We start from the raw sequence: 22,652 nt of genomic DNA on the forward strand, positions 1-22,652 counted from the left end.
AGAGTCATCAAACTTCACAGGATTGTTATTCAGTCTGAGAAGTTGTGGACCTGGTATTTAATCTTGCTCAGCCAGACCAGAGTTATGGCCCTTGACATAGTCAGAAATATGCATAAAGGGCCTAAGTTTGTGTTGCATGTATCTCACAAAGTATTTAACCCAGGGTTATGAAACATTTCAGGAATATTGTTTAGCATGTGAAGTTATGCACCTGGGATTTTGTTAGAGATATCACTGAGCCAGACCAGAGTTATTACCCTTGGCTGTGTCAAAAATATGCATAAAAGAGCATAAAAGTTTGTGTCACATGTATCTGAAGAAGTGTTTGACCTAGGGTCATGGAACATCATAGAAATATTATTCAGCATGTCAAGTTATTGATCTTGCTCCGGATTTCTGTCTTCAGACCAGAGTTATGGCCCTTGATTAACAGAAATATGCAAAAAAGGCATACAAGTTTTTGTCACATGTGTCTCGAAAAGTATTTTTCTTAGGGTGATAAAATGTTAAGGGATTATTATATAGCATATGAAGTTGCACACCTGGTGTTCAATTTGGGATTTCACTCAACCAGACCAGAGTTATTGTCCTTGACTTAGTGAAAAATACAGATGAAGTGCTTAAAAGATTGTGTTGCATATTCTTAAGAATTATTTCACTTAGAGTCATGAAACAATGTAGGAATATTGTCCAGCATATGAAGTTGTGCACCTGATCTTTTTAGCTCATCTGATTTTTTGAAAAAAAATGATGAGTTATTGTCATCACTTGAGCGGTTGTCGGCGTCGGCGTCGGCGTCTGCGTCGGCGTTGCCTGGTTAAGTTTTATGTTTAGGTCAGCTTTTCTCCTAAACTATCAAAGCTATTGCTTTGAAACTTGGAATACTTGTTCACCATCATAAGCTGACCCTGTATAGCAAGAAACATAACTCCATCTTGCTTTTTGCAAGATTTATGGCCCCTTTTGTACTTAGAAAATATCAGATTTCTTGGTTAAGTTTTATGTTTAGGTCAACTTTTCTTCTAAACTATCAAAGCTATTGCTTTGAAACTTGGAATACTTGTTTACCATCATAAGCAGACCCTGTACATCAAGAAACATAACTCCATCTTGCTTTTTGCAAGATTTATTGCCCCTTTTGGACTTAGAAAATCAGTTTTCTTGGTTAAGTTTTATGTTTAGGTCAGCTTTTATCCTAAACTATCAAAGCTATTGCTTTAAAACTTGCAACACTTGTTCACCATCATAAGTTGACCCTGTATAGCAAGAAACATAACTCCGTCCTGCTTTTTGCAAGATTTATGGCCCCTTTTGGACTTAGAAAATATCAGATTTCTTGGTTAAGTTTTTATGTTTAGGTCAACTTTTTCTCTTAAACTATCAAAGCTATTGCTTTGAAACTTGCAACACTTTTTCACCATCATAAGCTGACCCTGTACAGCAAGCAACATAACTCCATCCAGCTTTTTGCAATAATTATTGCCCCTTTTGGACTTAGAAAATCATTTTCTTGGTTGAGTATTGTGTTTAAGTCAACTTTTCTCATAAACTATCAAAGCTATTGCTTTAAAACTTGCAACAGTTTTTCACCATCATAAGTGGACACTGTACATCAAGAAACATAACTCTATCCTGCTTTTTGCAAGAATGATGGCCCTTTTTAGACTTAGAAAATCATGGGTAGGACAATATTTCTATTACACAAAAAAAATCAGATGAGCGTCAGCACCCGCAAGGCGGTGCTCTTGTTTAATTTCACTTTGAAGACAAGAGTTATGGCTCTTGACTCGGTCAGAAAATAAAAGTTTGTGTCCCATGAATCTCTACATTAAAGTAAATGACATAGAGTTTATTAGAGGATTGTTATACAGCCAGTGAAGTTTGTGCACTGGATACTCTCTTCGGAATTTCACTGTTACGGTCCTCCACTTAAATAGTGAAAAATACACAAAGTGCTGAAAAGTTTGTGTTGATATATCTTAAAAAATATTTCACCTAGAGTCATCAATGTACAGGGACAAGAGTTGGGGTCCTGTGGACAAACATCTAGTAATTAATAAAGTCATTAGAGTTGCATACCTTCAAATACTTGTACAGCTTCTTAAAATCTATAAATGGTTTTCTTCTGTTTGGAATTGCAATAGAATTTTTTATGCCCCCGAAGGGAGGCATATAGTTTTTGAACCGTCTGTCGGTCTGTCAGTCTGTCAGTCTGTCCGCAATTTTCGTGTCCGGTCCATATCTTTGTCATTGATGGATGGATTTTCAAATAACTTAGCATGAATGTGTACCACAGTAAGACGACGTGTCGCGCGCAAGACCCAGGTCCGTAGCTCAAAGGTCAAGGTCACACTTAGACTTTAAAGTATAGTGCATTGATGGGCGTGTCCGGTCCATATCTTTGTCATCGATGGATGGATTTTCAAATAACTTGGCATGAATGTGTACCACAGTAAGACGACGTGTCTTGCGCAAGACCCAGGTCCGTAGCTCAAAGGTCAAGGTAGCACTTAGACGTTAAAGGATAGTGCATTGATGGGCGTGTCCGGTCCATATCTTTGTCATCGATGGATGGATTTTCAAATAACTTGGCATGAATGTGTACCACAGTAAGACGACGTGTCATGCGCAAGACCCAGGTCCGTAGCTCAAAGGTTAAGGTCGCACTTAGACGTTAAAGGATAGTGCATTGATGGGCGTGTCCGGTCCATATCTTTGTCATCCATGGATGGATTTTCAAATAACTTGGCATGAATGTGTACCACAGTAAGATGACGTGTCGTGTGCAAGACCCAGGTCCGTAGCTCAAAGGTCAAGGTCACACTTAGACGTTAAAGGTCATTTTTCATGATAGTGCATTGATAGGCGTATCCGGTCCATATCTTTGTCATTCATGCATGGATTTTAAAATAACTACGCATGAATGTGTGACACAGTAAGACGATGTGTCGCGCGCAAGACCCAGCTCCGTAGGTCAAAGGTCCTAAACTCTAACATCGGCCATAACTATTAATTCAAAGTGCCATCGGGGGCATGTGTCATCCTATGGAGACAGCTCTTGTTTTTCAAGTGATTAGCTTTTTATCTGTAATGACACTTAGACAACAGAATATATAAAAAAACTGTCAAAAGCTTTTGAGTTACACTGTAACTATATAAACGATACTGATTTGTCATTTCGGTATCTAATGTTAATTGCTATTTGTTTTAAAATGTTTTATATTGACCTTGAGGTATGTTGCTATAAATGAGCATTGTGACTGATTTGATGATAATGTTCTAGATGTTTTTGTTTCAGTGGAAAATCAGCAAAGATGATATTGGATTAAACCTACCAGAACTGGAAAAACTGGCTCAGCATAGTATGCAAAGTGAAGAGTCTGAAGAGGTTGAAAATTTGACAGAGAAATTTAGTGGCATTCATGTAGATAAATCAAATGGGTCGGATACCGAGTCTGAAAGTGATGAATCAGACACAGAAAGTGATAGTGATGTGACAGACAGTGATGATCTTTCATCAGAAAATGATGATGGTAATGATGAGACAAAAAGTGATGTCATAGAAAAAATTAGTGATGTCACTGAAAGAGCAAAAGATAAAATTGAATGTGATAACTTGAATGTAATAGGGAAAAATGACATTAAATCATGTAATGAGATTAGAACAGAAACTGACGATATTGGAAAAGATTCTGTGGTAACTAAATGTGCAACTGATTTGACATTTGTTAGCGATAGTAGTTTAGCAGAAGAAATTGAAGGTTCAAGCACTGTAATAGAAAATATAACATTTGAAAATTCAGCAGAAAAAATAAGTAACACAGAGATTAGTGAAACAAAAGATACTACCAAGAAAAAACGGTGTGCTTTGGTAGAAGAAATAAATTGAGTTTCTGCTGTGACGTTTAAGTAGAATGTAGTCTGTAAGCAGTGATCTTATTTTTCAGTAATACAATATATACTGACAAAATGTTATTTTTATGAACTAGGGCTATCATTGTTACCATAATTCCAGGAAAGATGTATCTGCAAGTTACTTACAAATTCTAGCCCCCCACAAAACAGCTATTTTGACTAAAACCTCAAAATTTTATGTCGTTGATATTAAATGATTTTACAGTTTTTCAGTTCAGAATTTTTGAGTATTGATAAATCTGTTTTTGTTATGTCATTTCTGGGCAAGTCCTGTGGCTTCATAACTGTTCTGATCATTTATGATGACTCGCAGTTGCTTTGTCCTATTAAATTGGTCCATAGATTATAGCTTGAATTAATTATGTATCCCCACCCCCCACCCACTGGGGGAGACATATTGTTTTTGCCCTGTCCATCCGTCTGTTACACTTCATTTCAGATCAATAACTTGAGGTCCATTTGACCTGGAACCCTCAAACTTCATAGAGTGTTAGGGCATAGATCACTCTTATCAAACGTCACGGTCACAGAGTCTGAACATGGAAAACCATTTCTGATCAGTAATTTGAGAACTACTTGACCAAGAATGTTGTAGCAACTCTGACTAATTTTTCAAAACAGCCCTGCATTCAATGTGTTTAAATAAACCTAAAGAGCAGGTCTTCAGCTTTCCATAACAGTTTTAATTTTGACAATATCTCCATAAATATACAAGTTATGACAATTTGAAAATCGTGAAATGGGCGAAAAATCTGGAAATTTTACTATGAAAATTAAAAGGGAAAAACTTGCCCATTGCAGAACCAAACTTTTCAATATTTTTTTAACAAAATTGATTTACTCCACTAATAATGGAGATACTGTAATGAAACTTTATATATTTATTTATTTTTTCCTGCAGAATTGAAACAATGTTACCCTGTAATTTGCAGTCAAAGACCTTATTAAACTGAAATATTTTCATGAAAATTTTTTGTGCATTTGACCGTCTCTCATAACTTCTCTACTTGTTGACATATTTTCATGAAATGTGAGTATCTGTGTCAGACTTGAGTATTTCTTATGTATTATTCAAATTTAAATATTTTTATTTAAAAATAAAGGTATTAATATATCTAATGAAAGGTAAAACACCACTGATTTTTCATCATAAAATAATTTTATTGACAGCTTAAAATCATAAAATGTAACATGTATAAATATACATGTATATACACAAATACAATTTATTAACCTTTTAAACACACACAAACGGTGTGGTCTACTAGAAATATAGTTCTTGAAATGTCACAAACTTCTCTTTTCATGATAGTCAAAAATTCATATGTATAATATAAACAAATACAACGTGAAGATTGTGAACACACACAAACGGGCATCACGGGGAGTCTCCTCCAGAATGAATTTACAGTCAATCAACAGTCTATCATCTCTGCTGGGCCACTGAAAGTGTCCAGCTGTGTGACAGGGACTCATAAATTTAATGATCGCTGTTTCTTCTGTTTTAATGCCCCTGAAGGGAGGCATATTAGTTTTCAACTGTCCGTTCGTTCGTTAGTCACAGCGTTAACTTTTTGCATAAAGGCACTTTACCTGCAAACCACTGTACCCAGGACCTTCAAACTTCACATGCTGATAGTACTTCTTGAGTACACCACCCCTACTGACTTTGGGGTCACCAGGTCAAAGGTCAAGGTCACAGGGGCCAACGTTAACTTTTTGCATGAAGGCACTTTACTCGCGAACCACTGCACCCAGGACCTTCAATCTTCACATGCTGATAGTACTCATTGAGTACATGACCCCTACTGACTTTGGGGTCACCAGGTCAAAGGTCAAGGTCACAGGGGCCAATGTTAACTTTTTGCATGAAGGCACTTTACTCGCAAACCACTGCACCCAGGACCTTCAAACTTCACATGCTGATAGTACTCATCGAGTACACAATCCCTACTGACTTTGGAGTCACCAGGTCAAAGGTCAAGGTCACAGGGCCAACGTTAACTTTTTGCATGAAGGCACTTTAGTCACGAACCACTGCACCCAGGACCTTCAAACTTCACATGCTGATAGTACTCATTGAGTACACGACCCCTACTGACTTAGGGTTCAAAGGTCAAGGTCACAGGGGCCAATGTTAACTTTTTTGCATGAAGGCACTTTACTCGCGAACCACTGCACCAAGGACCTTCAAACTTCACTTGCTAATAGTACTCATTGAGTACACGACCCCTATTGACTTTGGGGTCACCAGGTCAAAGGTCAAGACACTGTGGGGGCATTTGTCACCATTAGTGACAGCTCTTGTTATTTTTAGCTCACTGTCAATGTCTGTCGTGTGTCGTCCTTCGTCCGTCCGTCAACATTTCCTAAAAAAATCTTCTTGAAAACCACTTGGCAGAATTACACCAAACTTCACAGGAATGATCCTTGGGTGGTCCCCTTTCAAAATTGTTCAAAGAATTGAATTCCATGCAGAACTCTGGTTGCCATGGCAACCGAAAGGAAAAACTTTAAAAATCTTCTTGTTCAAAACCACAGGGCCTAGGGCTTTGATATCTGGTGTGTAGCATCATCTAGTGGTCCTCTACCAAAATTATTAAAATTATCCCCCTAGGATCAAATATGGCCCCGCCCCGGGGGTCACATGGTTTATATAGACTTATATAGGGATAAGTTTGAAAATCTTCTTGTACAAAACCACATGGCCTAGGGCTTTGATATTTGGTATGTAGCATCATCTAGTGGTCCTCTACCAAGATTGTTCAAATTATCCCCCTAGGGTCAAATATGGCCCCGCCCTGAGGGTGCCAAGTTTTACATAGACTTAATATAGGAAAAAAAGTTTAAAAATCTTCTTGACTGAAACCACAGCACTTAGATGTTTGATATTTGGTTTGTAGCATTGTCTTATTGTTCAAATTGTACCCCTTGGGTGAAAAGAGGCCCTGCCTTGGGGGTCCCAAGTTTTATATAGACTTATATTGGAAAAAGCTTTAAAAATCTTCTTGTCTGAAACTATACGACCTAGGCTTTTGATATTTGTTATGATGCATTGTCTAGTAGTCCTCTACCAAAATTGTTCAGATTATGCCCCTGGGGTTAAAAGAGGCCCCGCCCTGGGGTCACTTAGTTATTATGTGAGTTATATAGAAAAAATACTTAAAAAATCATCAGATCCTATTTCCAAGACTGTTTATTTATAATTACCTGATGACCCCAAGTAATATGATGTCACTTGACTGTGACCTTGACCTACTGACCTACTTTCTTGTTTTTTTTTAAGATACAGCCTCGAAATTTTGATGACATACACAGTTTTGCACACAAATTGTAAAACTGAATTTAATTGACCATGAATGTGACCTTACGACTTTCTTAATATTTTACAGGGTTCGCACAGGCTTGAAAAGTACTTGAAAATGAAGGGCAGTCTTGAAAAGTCCTTGAAAACAAAATTTGTCTTGAAAAGTGCTTGAAAATTGCCCAAAGACCTTGAAAAGTACTTGAATTTCTTATTTTCTCGTATGCTAGACAATTAAAATCTCCCTGAAAATTAAAAGTAAATCTTTTAGAATAAAATCGGCAAGTTTCAAGCAATGGGCAGAGCTACGAAAACGCCGTAATAAAAAAGGTCGAATGTGTTCGGGACGAAAGCGAAGTTTGGGTACGAATGTTTCGTACTTTCTGTTAGCGTTGTCTCACCTGACTAAAATGGCGTCAATTCGTCACGGTAATCTGTGTAAGTATTATTTATTAATAAGTCCTTGAAAACTATAAGACTAGTGCTTGAAAAGTCCTTAAAAAGTCCTTGAATTTGACTTGGCCTTGTCTGTATGAACCCTGTTTTATCATCAGTTTGACATTTGAAACGTGTAGCTCATATTACTCAGGTGAGCGATCCAGGGTCATCATGATCCTCTTGTTTCAACAATACCTGGGTTCCACCCATCTTGATACGCGATTGCAACATATTGATTTTCAAGAAATTCATGAACTTGGACATTATTCACAATTTCGCTTTCATTTACAGATTCTTTGTTTTGTTTTTTTCGTTTCTGTTTCTGATTTCTGACCTTTGAATTTCTTTTTAGCTCACCAGTCACAAAGTGACAAGGTGAGCTTTTGTGATCGTGGGGCGTCCGTGGTCTGTGCGTGCGTGCGTAAACTTTTGCTTTTGACCACTCTAGAGGTCACATTTTTCATGGTATCTTTATGAAAGTTGGTCAGAATGTTTATCTTGATGATATCTAGTTCAAGTTCGAAACTGGGTTACGTGAGGTCAAAAACTAGGTCAGTAGGTCTAAAAATAGAAAAACCTTGTGACCTCTCTAGAGGTCATATTTTTCAATGGATCTTCATGAAAATTGGCCAGAATGTTCAACTTGATGATATCTAGATCATCTTTGAAACAGGGTCACGTGTGGTCAAAAACTAGGTCAGTAGGTCTTAAAATAGAAAAAACTTTGTGACCTTGCTAGAGGCCATATTTTTCAATGGATCTTCATGAAAATTGGTGAGAATGTTCATATTGATGATATCTAGGTCAAGATCGAAACTGGGTCACGTGCAGTCGAAAACTAGGTCAGTAGGTCAAATAATAGAAAAACCTTGTGACCTCTCTAGAGGCCATATTTTTCATGGGATCTGTATGAAAGTTGGTCTGAATATTCATCTTGATTATATCTAGGTAAAGTTTGAAACTGGGTCACATGCGTTTAAAAACTAGGTCAGCAGGTCTAAAAATAGAAAAACCTTGTGACCTCTCTAGAGGCCGTATTTGTCAATGGATCTTCATGAAAATTGGTCAGAATGTTCACCTTAATAGAAAAACGTTGTGACCTCTCTAGAGGCCATATTTGTCAATGGATCTTCATGAAAATTAGCCAGAATGTTCACCTTGATGATATCTAGGTCAAGTTTGAAACTGGGTCACGTGCCTTCAAAAACTAGGTCATTAGGTCAAATAATAGAAAATCCTTGTGACTTCTCTAGAGGCCATATTTTTCAAAAGATCTTCATGAAAATTGGTCAGATTTTTTGTCTTGATGATATCTAGGTCAAGTTCAAAACTGGATCACATGAGCTCAAAAACTAGGTCAGTATGTCAAATAATAGAAAAAACTACGTCATACTCAAAACTGGGTCATGTGGGGACTGGTGAGCGATTCAGGACCATCATGGTCCTCTTGTCTTTTGTTGATGTCATTTCATTATTTATTTCAACTAGCGCTTCTGTTTTGCCATGTGTTCATTTCTTAAGTTTTGTCCACCTTTCTGCGCTACTTTCAAATGAGAATTTCTTTCATCACTCTTCATCTGATTTAACCACTTAAACATCTGGGTCCTATTCCTTTTCAACAATTGTACACTTGTGTGGTGATGAAGGGATGCGCTTCTGACTTGAATCTAAATCCTCAAAGTGATGTTCACAACTCTGGTTTGTAACCATTGCAAAATTTGTGCGCTTAAATTCTTTATCACATGATGTACCAAAGTATGTTCCACCTTAAAGGAAGTCGACTCACTGGTGGCTAATCACCGAAATCATAGCCTTTGCCACTACAACTATTGCTTGGTGAAGTAACTCTTGACAGTTACTCATTTGTGTAAGAGCTTGTCTGTATTTCTTGATATGCTGAAGTTCCCTAAGTTCAAGTGAGTTCCCAGGCACATAAACTGCTCAGGATTTGTAACACAGTCCTCCAGGAATGATTTCAGTTCAACAATATGAGGGGAAAGTTCAAGGTAAAGCACTTTGCCAGAAGTCATAAGGTTCCAATAAGGTCCGGTGACTTTCACATAGAACATACCGTACCATTGAAGTAGGGTGCAGATAACATCTGAACTAAGGTCAGCTTGTACAGACTGCAGGAGCATATTTGGTTTCTCAACTGTCTGAAGCACCTTCTGAAAGTCCTGCCGGTGAAGAATAACTTGTGCAGAAGTTTCAGATACTGAATTAAATCGATTATCTTTATAGTTAACAGTGCAAGATTTCACACCATTCTCTGCACGATATGCATCCCACCTGTCTCTTAATCCATGATGATCTCCAGCTGGACCAAAGACATCAGACACGGTTCTAGCTGTTCTTTCTGTAACCATCTCCGTTTTCCCCCAACACTTAAAGAATGGAATAGTATCACGCCTTAGCTGTCCAAGTTCATTAGTCATCTCTTTCAATACTGGGTTTGTGTAACTATGAAAGGCAAGCAGGGTATGTGCCATACAGTGGAAGTGATGAACAATGTCTTTCTCTTCTGTCTGACGTAAAACTCTCCATTCATCTAACAACTGATCGACCTTCTTTTCATTACTAGCTCTGTCCGACATAGTGAATGAAAGTTTTTCTAGGGACTTCACAACAAATGAATTTGCCTCTTCATCACAGTGCAAAGTTCTGTGCAAAGTTTCAAGTTCACTGATGATTTGTGGTAACGTCATTTATGGCCACTCTGGTTTCTCTGTTAATATGGTTAAAACCTAGACTTATGACATCACTGTGTCAAATGTCACTGATGTGTCCAGAATCTTCTGTTTTTAGCCCACCATCATCAGATGGTGGGCTATTCAAATCACTCTGCATCAGTGGTCCGTCGTCCTTCCGTCCGTTAACAATTTCTCGTTATCGCATCTCCTCAGAAACTACCAGGGGTATTTTGACCAAACTTCGTCAGAATGATGTATTGGTACCCTAGTTGTGTGCCCCTGAAAATCAGACTGGTTCAACAATTTTTTAGTAAGTTATGGCCCTTTGTTTATTTCTATAATTTACATAGATTTATATAGGGAAAAACTTTGAAAATCTTCTTGTCCAAAACAACAGAGCCTAGGGCTTTGTTATTTAGTATGAAGCATCATCTAGTGGTCCTCTACCAAGATGATTCAGATTATTTCCCTGGAGTCTAATATGGCCCCGCCCCTGGTGTCACATGGTTTATATAGACTTATATAGGGAAAAACTTTGAAAAACCTCTTGTCCAAAACCACAGGGCCTAGGGCTTTGATATTTTGTATGTGACATCATCTAGTGGTCTTTTACTAAGATGGTTCAAATTATCCCCTTTAGGGTCAAATATGGCCCCGCCCCGGGGGTCACATGGTTTACATAGACTTTTATAGGGAAAAACTTTGAAAATCTTCTTGTCCAAACCACAAAGCCTAGGGCTTTGATATTTGTATGTTGCATCATCTAGTGGTTTTCTACCAAGTTGGATAAAAATTTCCCCCTAGGATCAAATATGGCCCCGCCCTGGGGTCACATGGTTCATATAGACTTATATAGGGAAAAGCTTTTAAAATCTCCTTGTCAATAACCTACAACATTCAAATTTGGACCACATGTATGGTTTGAGTGGCAAGATGAACCTTGACATGAGTTGACCATGATTTTGACCTAGTGACCTACTTTCACATTGAACTTTGACCTTAAGATTGACCTAGTGACCTACTTTCACATTTCTGTAGCGACAGGCTTCAAATTTAGACCACATGCATAGGATTGTGTACCGAAACAAACTTTGACCTTGACATTGACCTAGTGACCTTCTTTCACATTTTTGAAGGTACAGGCTTCAAATTTGGACCACATGCATAGTTCAGTATTCCGAAATGAAATTTGACCTTGATTTTGACCCAGTGACTTACTTTCACATTTCTCAAGCTACAGCCTTCAAATTTGGACCACATGCATGGTTTTGTGTACCGAAACAAACTGACCTTTACATTGACCTAGTGACCTACTTTCACATTTTTGAAGGTACAGGCTTCAAATTTGGACCACATGCGTAGTTCTGTGTACCGAAATAAAATTTAACCTTGATTTTGACCTAGTGACCTACTTTCGCATTTCTCAAGCTACAGCCTTCAAATTTGGACCACTTGCATAGTTTTGTGTACCGAAATGAACTTTGACCTTAAGATTGACCTAGTGACCTACTTTCACATTTCTGTAGCTTCAGGCTTCAAATTTAGACCACATGCATAGGATTGTGTACCGAAACAAACTTTGGTCTTGACATTGACCTAGTGACCTACTTTCACATTTTTGAAGGTACAGGCTTCAGATTTGGACCACATGCATAGATTTGTGTTCTGAAGTGAAATTTGACCTTGATTTTGACTTAGTGACCTACTTTCACATTTCTCAAGCTACAGCCTTCAAATTTGGACCACTTGCGAATTTTTGTGTACCGAAATAAACTTTGACCTTAAGATTGACTTAGTGACCTACTTTCAAATTTCTCAAACTACAGCCTTCAAACTTGATGCACATGCATAGTTTTGTGTACAAAGAACTTTGTCCTTGAAATTGATCTGGTGACCTACTTTCACATTTCTCAAGCTACAGCTTTTGAATTTGGACTACATGCACAGTGTTGTGTACGGAAATGAAATTTGACCTTGAGCTAGTCAATAAGTCTTGAAACTTGGAACACTCAAAAATGGCACATTGGTGGGCGCCAAGATCACTCTGTGATCTCTTGTTTCCTGTATGTTCCATCTCGACTTAACCCCCAGTTGTGACAAGTGTCAGATTTGTCTGCGATGAACGATTTTTCCAGTAAATGGCCTTCATCAATAATTCTTTGAACAGTATGTGGATTGGGTAGTTCAGATCTATTAAACTCTTTTCCAGTTAAACGTAAGCAGATGCACTGGATAATCGGAGAAACTTTTTCAATGGCCACTTCCAGTCCTGCCAGTTCTATTATGCACATTCGAATATTCTCATTGTAAGTTTTACCGTCACTTTTTGTAGCTATTTCATTTTTTGTATTCGTAATTATTTCATTTTCACTTTAAGTTTCCTTGATTTCTTCATTTTTAGCTTGACTATTGGAAGAATAGTCTAGCTGGCGTCGGCGTCACACCTTGGATAAGATTTTACATGCAAGTACATACAGCTATCATTTAAAGGCATATAGCTTTGAAACTTATTATTCTTTTTCTAGGTCAGTTACCAACCTCACTGGGTCAAGTTCCATAACTCTGATGTGTATTTTGAGCAAATTATGCCCCCTTTTGGACTTAGAAAATTCTGGTTAAAGTTTTACATGCAAGTTACTATCTCCAAAACTAATGCAGATATTGAATTGAAACTTCACATGTGTCTTCGGGGTTATAAAACTAGTTGATAGCAGCAAGTCCCATAACTCTGACCTTCATTTTGGCCAAATTATGCCTCCTTTTGGACTTAGAAAATTCTGGTTAAAGTTTTGCGTGCAAGTACATACAGCTATAATTAAAAGGCATATAAATTTGAAACTTATTTTTTCTTTTTCTCGATCAATAACCAACTTCACTGGGTCAAGTCCCATAACTCTGACATGTATTTTGAGCAAATTATGCCCCATTTTGGACTTAAAAAATTCTGGTTAAAGTTTTACATGCAAGTTACTATCTCCAGAACTAATGCAGATATTGAATTGAAACTTCACATGTGTCTTCAGGGTCTTAAAACTAGTTGATAGCACCAAGGCCCATAACTCTGACCTTCATTTTGGCCAAATTATGCCCCCTTTTGGACTTAGAAAATTCTGGTTAAAGTTTTGCGTGCAAGTACATACAGCTATAACTAGAAGGCATATAGATTTGAAACTTATTTCTTCTTTTTTTTTAGATCAATAACCAACCTCACTGGGTAAAGTCCCATAACTCTGACATGTATTTTGAGCAAATTATGGACTAAGAAAATTCTGGTAAAAGTTTTACATGCAAGTGACTATGTCCAAAACTAATGCAGATATTGAATTGAAACTTTACATGTGCCATTGGGGTTATGAAACTAGTTGATAGCAGCAAGTCTTATAACTGTGATATGCATTTTGGTCAAATTATGTCCCCTTTTGAACTTAAAACTCTTTTGATATTTAACCTTTTTGGGTAATATTTTCCTGCTTCTGGGACAATATTTGGAATAGTTGAGCTTGGCTGTCTTACGGACAGTTCTTGTTTTCTAAGAGTTGAAGGCGCAGTGTCTTAATAGTGTCTTCCTGCTGCGCAATCGTTTCTGAGAGACCAATTTCTTTGTCTGTGTTCCTTTCATCACAGCTTTTCTTTCCCTTTTTTTTCACATTTAGTCACTGACTGTATCGATTTTCTTATTGTTAGTGGCTAATTTTGTAACAGTCATTTACATAAACTCTGCCCAATACGTGAGTCAAGTTTCAAATCAAACATTTTTTACAGTGGTGTCCAAAACGTGCACTCGTGACTGATTACATTATGTCTGTAAAACTGAACTTTGGCTGTGTTTTAGGTGGTCTGTGCTTCAAAGAAATCTACCCTTACCTATTATCTTTTGATTAACGTCGCATTATCTCGATCATTTCACGTACATAAGTATTTTTTTCCTGTCACCGATGTACATCGATTTCCTTTCGACAATTCGATAAAAATCATTGATCCCTTACAGCCTTTCTACAAAATGCAAATTAAGTCAGCGGGTGCATATGTATTTTTGTCGCTTGGTCAGGGATCTAAGTTTACAATAGTAAATCATAGCCTGATGGGCATCACATGGATATAAGCAACTCAATATTTAACTTACATTTACATACAAAAATCCAGACTTCTCTTGCAAACCCCTACCCTCCTTAAAACCCAGATTTTGGATTACTCTTTGTTTATTTAGTTGTACAAATCCTCTGGGAAATCCAATAAAAATTTACATTTAAGATTTCTTTTTTATGCCTCCAAAAGGAGGCATATAGTTTTTGAACCGTCTGCCGGTCTGTCAGTCTGTCGGTCTGTCCGCAATTTTCGTGTCCGGTCCATATCTTTGTCATCGATGGATGGATTTTCAAATAACTTGGCATGAATGTGTGCCACAGTAAAACGACGTGTCTCGTGCAAGATCCAGGTCCGTAGCTCAAAGGTCAAGGTCACACTTAGACGTTAAAGGTCATTTTTCATGATAGTGCATTCGTGTCCGGTCCATATCTTTGTCATCCATGGATGGATTTTTAAATAACTTGGCATGAATGTGTACCACAGTAAGACGACGTGTCGCACGCAAGACCCAGGTCCGTAGCTCAAAGGTCAAGGTCACACTTAGACGTTAAAGGTCATATTTCATGATAGTGCATTGATGGGCGTGTCCGGTCCATATCTTTGTCATTCATGCATGGATTTTAAAATTATTGGGCATGAATGTGTACCACAGTAAGACGACGTGTCGCGCGCAAGACCCAGGTCCGTAGGTCAAAGGTCCTAAACTCTAACATCGGCCATAACTATTCATTCAAAGTGCCATCAGGGGCATGTGTCATCCTATGGAGACAGCTCTTGTTTTTCTTACTTTTAAGGAACTTTGGAACAATGACTTTTCTGTAGGCATGGTAAATTATTTTGTCAAGCAACATCCTTTTGCTTCATTATCAATATAACATACTTCTGACCTCGTTTTGAAAATTCGGGTTTTGGCAAGAAATCCTGAGAATGCTGAATTCGCCGAATGGTCTATTGATTATATGGTATTCAATGGTTGCTGTAAAATTAGACATTTTTGTGAGGGATATTATTTTCACAATTTTTATACGCCCGTTTGAAAAACGGGACGTATTATGGGAATGCCCCTGGCGGGCGGGCGGCGGGCAGGCGGCATCCACAGACTTTGTCCGGAGCATATCTTCTACATGCATGGAGGGATTTTGATGAAACTTGGCACAGTTGTTCATCATCATGAGACGGAGTGTCATGCGCAATAGTGTTTCCTGCAGGCCTTTTTAACATGGCGCAGCGCCATGCCCCGTTTGAAGTGCCGCCAAGCTGCCCTTTAAACCGCCCGTTTGCGCCACTTGCCCTTTTATTCTATGAAGCTTGTATATTTATCTTGACAAGTGCCCTTTCAAAACCAGTCTGGAAAGCCAATGTCCGCGGGCCATGTTCCGTGTATTGTACCGTCAATTAGCGGCTGTGATCAACAGGTCGACACGTGGGTGCATCAACCGTGAATGACCCTGATTAAGAACTGACAGGATTATGCAATCAATTACTGTTTTATGATAGTTTAAATGGGAACAGTAGATGAAAATTTGTTTGTTTTAGCACGTCGACGGTGAAGCAACATGTAGCCATTTTACGGAAGATATGATTGAAATGGTCAATTAAACGATAATTATTTTAAAAGGTTGTAATCATTTAAAATGTAGATTGATTATCGCACATTTTTGATGCGCTAATTAGGCCTTTAAAAATAAAATATTGAAGGTTTGCCGATCGCCGACCAACCCATGAAAATTGACCAGACTCAAAATATTTTATATCGATTTTATCTACAAGATTTATTTTATTCCTTTACGGATATCATTTATAAAAATAATAAGATAAACGTTTAAGCTTTAGAATGATACCAGTTTCATTAAAATCGACCGATGCCTTGATTTGTAATATTACGAAGCACATTCATGACGCGCTGATGCAGAAGTCGTCGCCATCTTGAAAATTTGAAAACGTACATCGGTATGAAAATAACCCATAACTTAGCGATTAAGTTATAAAAACTGATCGAGATTTAAATGAATAAACTAAAAATGCAAGGCTCTAGTTTTGTTTTCGTAAATAATTTGTCAATATGATGAGGCCGAAATTTAAGATTAAGTGCACAGCCGCATGCGTCAAGCAAGCCGAAATTGTGAGTTATTACTCGCAATGAACCATTGGTAAGCACATTTATGTTTATATTACTGAATAATGTGTGATTAGACGGGAAAAAAACAGATTCATAGTCAGTCACTGTATGTATCGCAAAAACACCCGAGCAACGGGGGAGTGATAAAAATAGTGGCAGACGATCTAATCTAGCAAATTTCACAGCATATACTTTTTACGTCGCATTCAACTTTCGTTTTCGCATGCCCAAAACACTAGCAAAATATAACTTTCCGACTCGACCTGTCCTCTAAATCTTACTGGCAAGGAAGAACAGTGGGTTTAATCAGCAATATAGGTACAAAGTCATTGATTACATGTAGATTTGACGAACTGCCTATTCTCTTAACGTAAATCAGTGGTGAAATGATATGATTGACAAAATAAAGTTGCGCACCGATAGTTGTTCAATAAAACTTGTTGCTTATTAATTATCACCTGAAATCTGTCTCTGAAAATGCAAGCTAACACTTCATGAGGGTAACAGAATAAAAATGTTTGAAAGAATGAATCATCAGTGTCATCTTTAAACAAAAGAAAGGAAAGCACTTTCACAACATGCCATGGTAGGCATTATAAAGAATACTACAAAATATCTATCCCATATCTGAGATATGAAAGATTCTCAGATTCAATGAGAAAATAGAAGGTAAAATGATGCCGACAAGCGTTCTTGGACGAATGCCCTTTCAATGCCAAACCGCGCATTAAAAGTGCCCCTTTTCAAGGGAAGCACCATGCCCCTTTCAGAGTCTGCAGGAAACACTACGCAAGAACCAGGTCCCTAGGTCTAAGGTCAAGGTCACACTTAGAGGTCAAAGGTCAAATTCAAGAATGACTTTGTCTGGAGCATATCTTCTTCATGCATGGAGTGATTTTGATGAAAGTTGGCACAGTTGTTCATCATCATGAGACGGAGTGTCATGCGCAAGAACCAGGTCCCTAGGTCTAAGGTCAAGGTCACACTTAGAGGTCAAAGGACACAAGAAAGAAAACTTTGTCCGGAGCACATCTTCTTCATGCATTGAGGGATTTTGATATAACTTGGCACAAATGTTCACCACCACGAGGCGGAGTGTCATGCGCAAGAACCAGGTCCCTAGGTCTAAGGTCAAGGTCACACTTAGAGGTCAAAGGATACAAGAATGAAAACCTTGTCCGGAGAATTTCTTCTTCATGCATAGAGGGATTTTGACATAACTTGGCACAAATGTTCACCACCACAAGAAAGAGTGTCATGCGCAAGAACCAGGTCCCTAGGTCTAAGGTCAAGGTCACACTTAGAGGCCAAAGGTCAGATACAAGAATGACTTTGTCCGAAGCATTTCTTCTTCATGCATGGAGGGATTTTGATATAACTTGGCACAATTATACACCATCATGAGATGAAGTGTCATGCGCAGTTCCCTTTTTAGAATTACTTCCCTTTGCTGTTACTATAAATAGCTTATATGGTAACTTTTTCATTACTAGTCGTAGGGAAAAATCGAGACCACTTTTCTGTAGTACAACATGCATGCTACATCCAATTATGAGGTGTATTTTGACCAATCTCTACCTGGTAAAGATTTTTGTGTAGACTTACAATTTTTTTTTAGATTTTTTTTTTTTTTGGATTTTTTTTTTTAAGATTACCTTCCCTTAGTTGTTACTATAAATAACTTATATTGTAACTTTTTTATAGTTGACCGTAGGGAAAAAACAAGACCACTTTTCTGTGGTACAACATAGATGTTACTTTCAAATTTTAGGTGTATTTTAAGGTATCTCTACCTGGTAAGGAGTTTTTTCGTGGACTTAGAAAAATAAAAGACTTACAATGATTACTAAACAACCACAAAATTAAAATTCCATTTGCAAATACAGGTGCTAGAGTAAAGAAATTTGCTGTGACGGGCGTATATTGTGACATTCTGGCACTCTTGTTCTCTTGTTGCTAATTGTCTCTCTTTGGAAACAATTGTTTAAAATTATATTAAGTACACATGTATGAACCTAATATTCTTGTCGGCGTTTTACGCACTTCTTTGTACGTGACGTCGTGGCGCTGCGCCTCCACTGATGTCACATCCGTTAACATCATTGTTCATATACAACGTTACTTATGAACAGAAAGTAAATCGAAATTGAACCTGGGAAATGCTTATTTATTCTTTATACTATATGATCCCGACATTGGTGCCATGATCAGGATATTCTAGCAAGCCAACAAATTCCAATCTTTAGCTTCTTGAAAATTTCCTATTTTACGGTATTTTATGTCTTTTTAAAATTCATAATTATTATATATCGATTAAGCATAAATTATGTTAATGAGTTATTTACACTTTCATTAATTTGCTTTGAAAATACGCGTCTACTACGCACCATTATATTATTGCTTGTTACCCTTTGTGCAGTACTGCAGTGCATCTGTCCACTTTCCTAATAAAAATATTTACCTACTCAACCATTTTCTATTTTCTTTTTTTCATACAATGTCTTGTTATAGCCTATATGATTCAATAATGAAGAGACTTAAAACCTGCTTTGCGGGTGTTCTATTCTGTTTACTAGAAGTATGACTCTTTGATAAATTCTAGTATCATCATTTTAATCATTATTACAACTGAAAAGGTTCTTGTTCTGGATTCGACACATTTATCTTTCTGGAGCCTTTAGGTCAATGCTTGCTATTCATATTACTTATAGGTAGGTCATATCTTGACAACCATTTGATCCAGAACTGTTTGGTATATCAAGTAGATGACCCCTGTAGATTTAGAGGTCAAAAGTCAAGGTCACAGTGGCCTGAATCACAAAAATGTTTTTTTCAACTAACTTGACAACCACTTGACCCAGAACATTCAAACTTTTTAGCACTATTTGGCTTTTGAAGTAATGACCCATGTGGCTTTTAGCTCACCTGAGCCAAAGGCTCATGGTGAGCTTTTGTGACCGCTCAATGTCCGTTGTCCGACAACATTTTATAAAAAAAATCCTCATGAAAACCATCAGGCAGAATTACACCAAACTTCACAAGGATGATCCTTGAGTGCTTCCCGTTCAAAATTTTTCAATGAATTGAATTCCATGCAGAACTCTGGTTGCCATGGCAACCAAAAGGAAAACATCTTCTTGTCCAAAACCACAGGTCCTAGGGCTTTTATATTTGGTTTGGAGCATCATCTAGTGGTCCTCTACTAAGAGTATTAAAATTATCCCCCTAGGGTCAAATATGGCCCCAACCTGGGGGTCACATGGTTTACCTATACTTACATATGGAAAACTTTGAAAATCTTCTTGTCCGAAACCACAAGGCGTAGAGCCTCAATATTTGGCATGTGATATCATCTAATGATCCTCTAAAACGATTGTTCAAATTATGCCCCTTGGGTGAAAGAGGCCCCACCCCAGGGGTCCCAAGTTTCACATAGATTTTTATAGGAAAAATCTTAAAAAATCTTCTTGTCTGAAACCATAAGACCTAGGCCTTTGATATTTTATTTGGTATGGAACATTGCCTTGAGGTCCTCTAACAAAGTTGTTCAAATTATGCCCCTGGGGTGAAAAAAGGCCCCGACCCAGGATCCCAAGTTTTACATAGACATATATAGGAAAAACTTTTTAGCTCAACTGAGCCAAAGGCTCATGGTGAGCTTTTGTGACCACTCAATGTCAGTCGTCCGGCGTGCGTTGTGCGTCCGTCAACAATTTCTAAAAAAATCTCTTCTTGAAAACCACTGGACAGAATTACACCAAACCTCACAGGAATGATCCTTGGGTGGCCCCCTTTCAAAATTGTTTAAAGATTTTAATTCCATGCAGAACTCCAACCAAAAGGAAAAACTTTAAAAATCTTCTTGTCCAAAACCGCAAGGTGTAGAGCATTGATATTTGGCATGTGACATCATCTTAGGGTCCTCTATCAAGACTATTCAAATCGTGCCCCTGGGGTGAAAAGAGGCCCTGCCCCGAGGGTCACAAGTTTTACAGAGACTTGTATAGTAAAAACTTAAAAAATCTTCTTGTCTAATACAACAAGACTTAGGCCTTTGATATTTTGTTTGTAGCATTGCCTTGTGGTCCTCTACCAAAATTTTTAAAATTATGCCCCTGGGGTGAAAAGAGGCCCTGCCCCGGGGGTCTCAAGTTTTACATTGACTTATATAGGAAAAAAAGCTTTAAAAATCTTGTCTGAAACTGCAAGGCCTATGCTTTGATATATAGTATGTTGCCTTTCCTAGTGTTTCTCTACCAAAATTGTTCAAATTATGTCCCTAAGCAATGGTATATGGATGACCGACGTTCAGATGGACAAAGTTATACAGCAGATTTTGGAGCATATAATGTGTGTATATTTACTTTTTCTTTTTTTAGTTGGGAACACTTCTGTATACTAGTATTTCTTTCTCATTTTACACATGCCCCTCTGTATCTATACCATAACAGGATTACCATGGAAACTAACATCTACACCTAGACAAAGGCACAAATGGACGACCGACGTTCAAGTCTACAAACAACATTGAGAGGAATCCTGCGACCGATCACGTAGCAAACGCTTAGCTTTAAGTAGTCTTAGACTTGCTACGACCTGTATATGAATTCAGGCAAAACTCGAATATAAACAAAAATCTGGATAATAGGTGCGCTAATTGAAATATTGAAAACCCAATCTAACTTGTATGTTTTTTGCTGCGTAATTCTTGGTGTTCGGTGTTTGCTGTTTTGTTAGGGATTTGTTTACAATGGCTAGTTGGTGGTGTTTTTTGTGTGTTTGTGGTGGTGTTTTTGGTGTTTGTGGTGGTGTTTTTGGTGTTTGGGGTGATTTTGGTGTCTTCCATGTGGTATTCTCGGTTGTATTCGATCATGTTTGCGTTGTTTTGCTAAAATTGGCTTTTGGTGCGAATTGTTTGTCGCATTGGGTTCTTCGTCTTTTGTTCCGTTACAAGATAATTTTCTTTCTGTCATTAGCAATACATTATAACTAGATTTATTCATGTACATAATTAATCGAATAAGCAAATATTGCTTTGTGTTTTTTTTCTTTTCCCATCAGATTTAGATAGCTGCAAAAACATACCATGAAATATGCAGACGACAGACATATGGTGCAGACGACATCTCGGTAAACGCGCGCAATTGTTCTGTTTTTTTTCTGTTGTTTAATCTTTTCGTTTTGTACTGCTGTTTGTTTTTTTTACTAGAATGTGGGGGTACTTGGAGAATAAAGACGCAGACGATTATGGAGGCGCAGACGGACATGAAGATGCAGACCAAACAAAATGTGCGCTTCTCTTTATCGCGATCAGGTATGTATATTGCTTCTTATATTGTCCTGTATTGTATACATTTCTCTGCAGACTTCCAAAATGCTGGATGATGTTGACTAGAAGCACGTGTGAATATATCTTAAATTGTAGATATTATGTAATGGTTTAGTGGATGGTGAAGCTATGGTGTTTGATATTGATTACAAGCTCGTACATGGATGTCATGTTGTAGCTTTCACATTTGGTAAATAGATGATGCAGCAATGGTGGCTTATGTTGACACTTTCATATGTTTTTTTTCGCACATGCATTTCTGTATCTATGCTCTTACCTAGGCAATAGTATAAATGGGTGGCTGGCGTTTGGATATACAAATACACACAGCAGATTTTGGATCATATAGGTATGTATATTGCTACTAATGTTATCCTATTTTGTATGCATTTCTCTGCAGAATTTTTCAACTTGGTGGCTGATGTTTACAAGCACCTGTGAATATATCATGTTGTAGACAATGCAATGGTTTAGTGGATGGTGCAGCTTTGGTACTTGATATTGACTACAAGCATGTGCGTGGATGTCATGTTGTAGATTTCACAGTCGTTAAGTGGATGCTGCAACTTGATCCTTTTTCTCGGGCGCACTGAGGTATGTTATTTGTCTGTTTGTCTGACGGGTATCATTAGATTATTTCGTTTGATAGCTTTTTTTGCAGTTTTCATCCCGCAAATTACGCACATTCATTTTAATTTTAATAAATTTTCTATAAATTTTATATTTTCTGGTTATCGTGTAGACGTACATTGTTTTAATTCTTTTTTTTTA

General features: G+C 37.6%; 1 protein-coding gene across 2 annotated transcripts in view; it reads left to right on the forward strand.

Moving 5' to 3' along the window:
- The window catches only part of LOC123528883 (protein SHQ1 homolog), a 47,879-nt gene extending 43,621 nt beyond the window's left edge, over positions 1-4,258 (forward strand). For both annotated transcript variants that reach the window (XM_045308945.2, XM_053521730.1), the window contains exon 15: positions 3,299-4,258. In XM_045308945.2, coding sequence (XP_045164880.2) covers positions 3,299-3,889 — 591 coding nt within the window. In that variant the 3' untranslated portion in view covers positions 3,890-4,258. The remainder of the gene's footprint in view (positions 1-3,298) is intronic.
- The last annotated feature ends 18,394 nt before the right edge of the window (positions 4,259-22,652 follow it).

This window comes from Mercenaria mercenaria, chromosome 13, assembly GCF_021730395.1.
Source record: "Mercenaria mercenaria strain notata chromosome 13, MADL_Memer_1, whole genome shotgun sequence".
NCBI classification, from domain to species: Eukaryota; Metazoa; Mollusca; class Bivalvia; order Venerida; family Veneridae; genus Mercenaria; species Mercenaria mercenaria.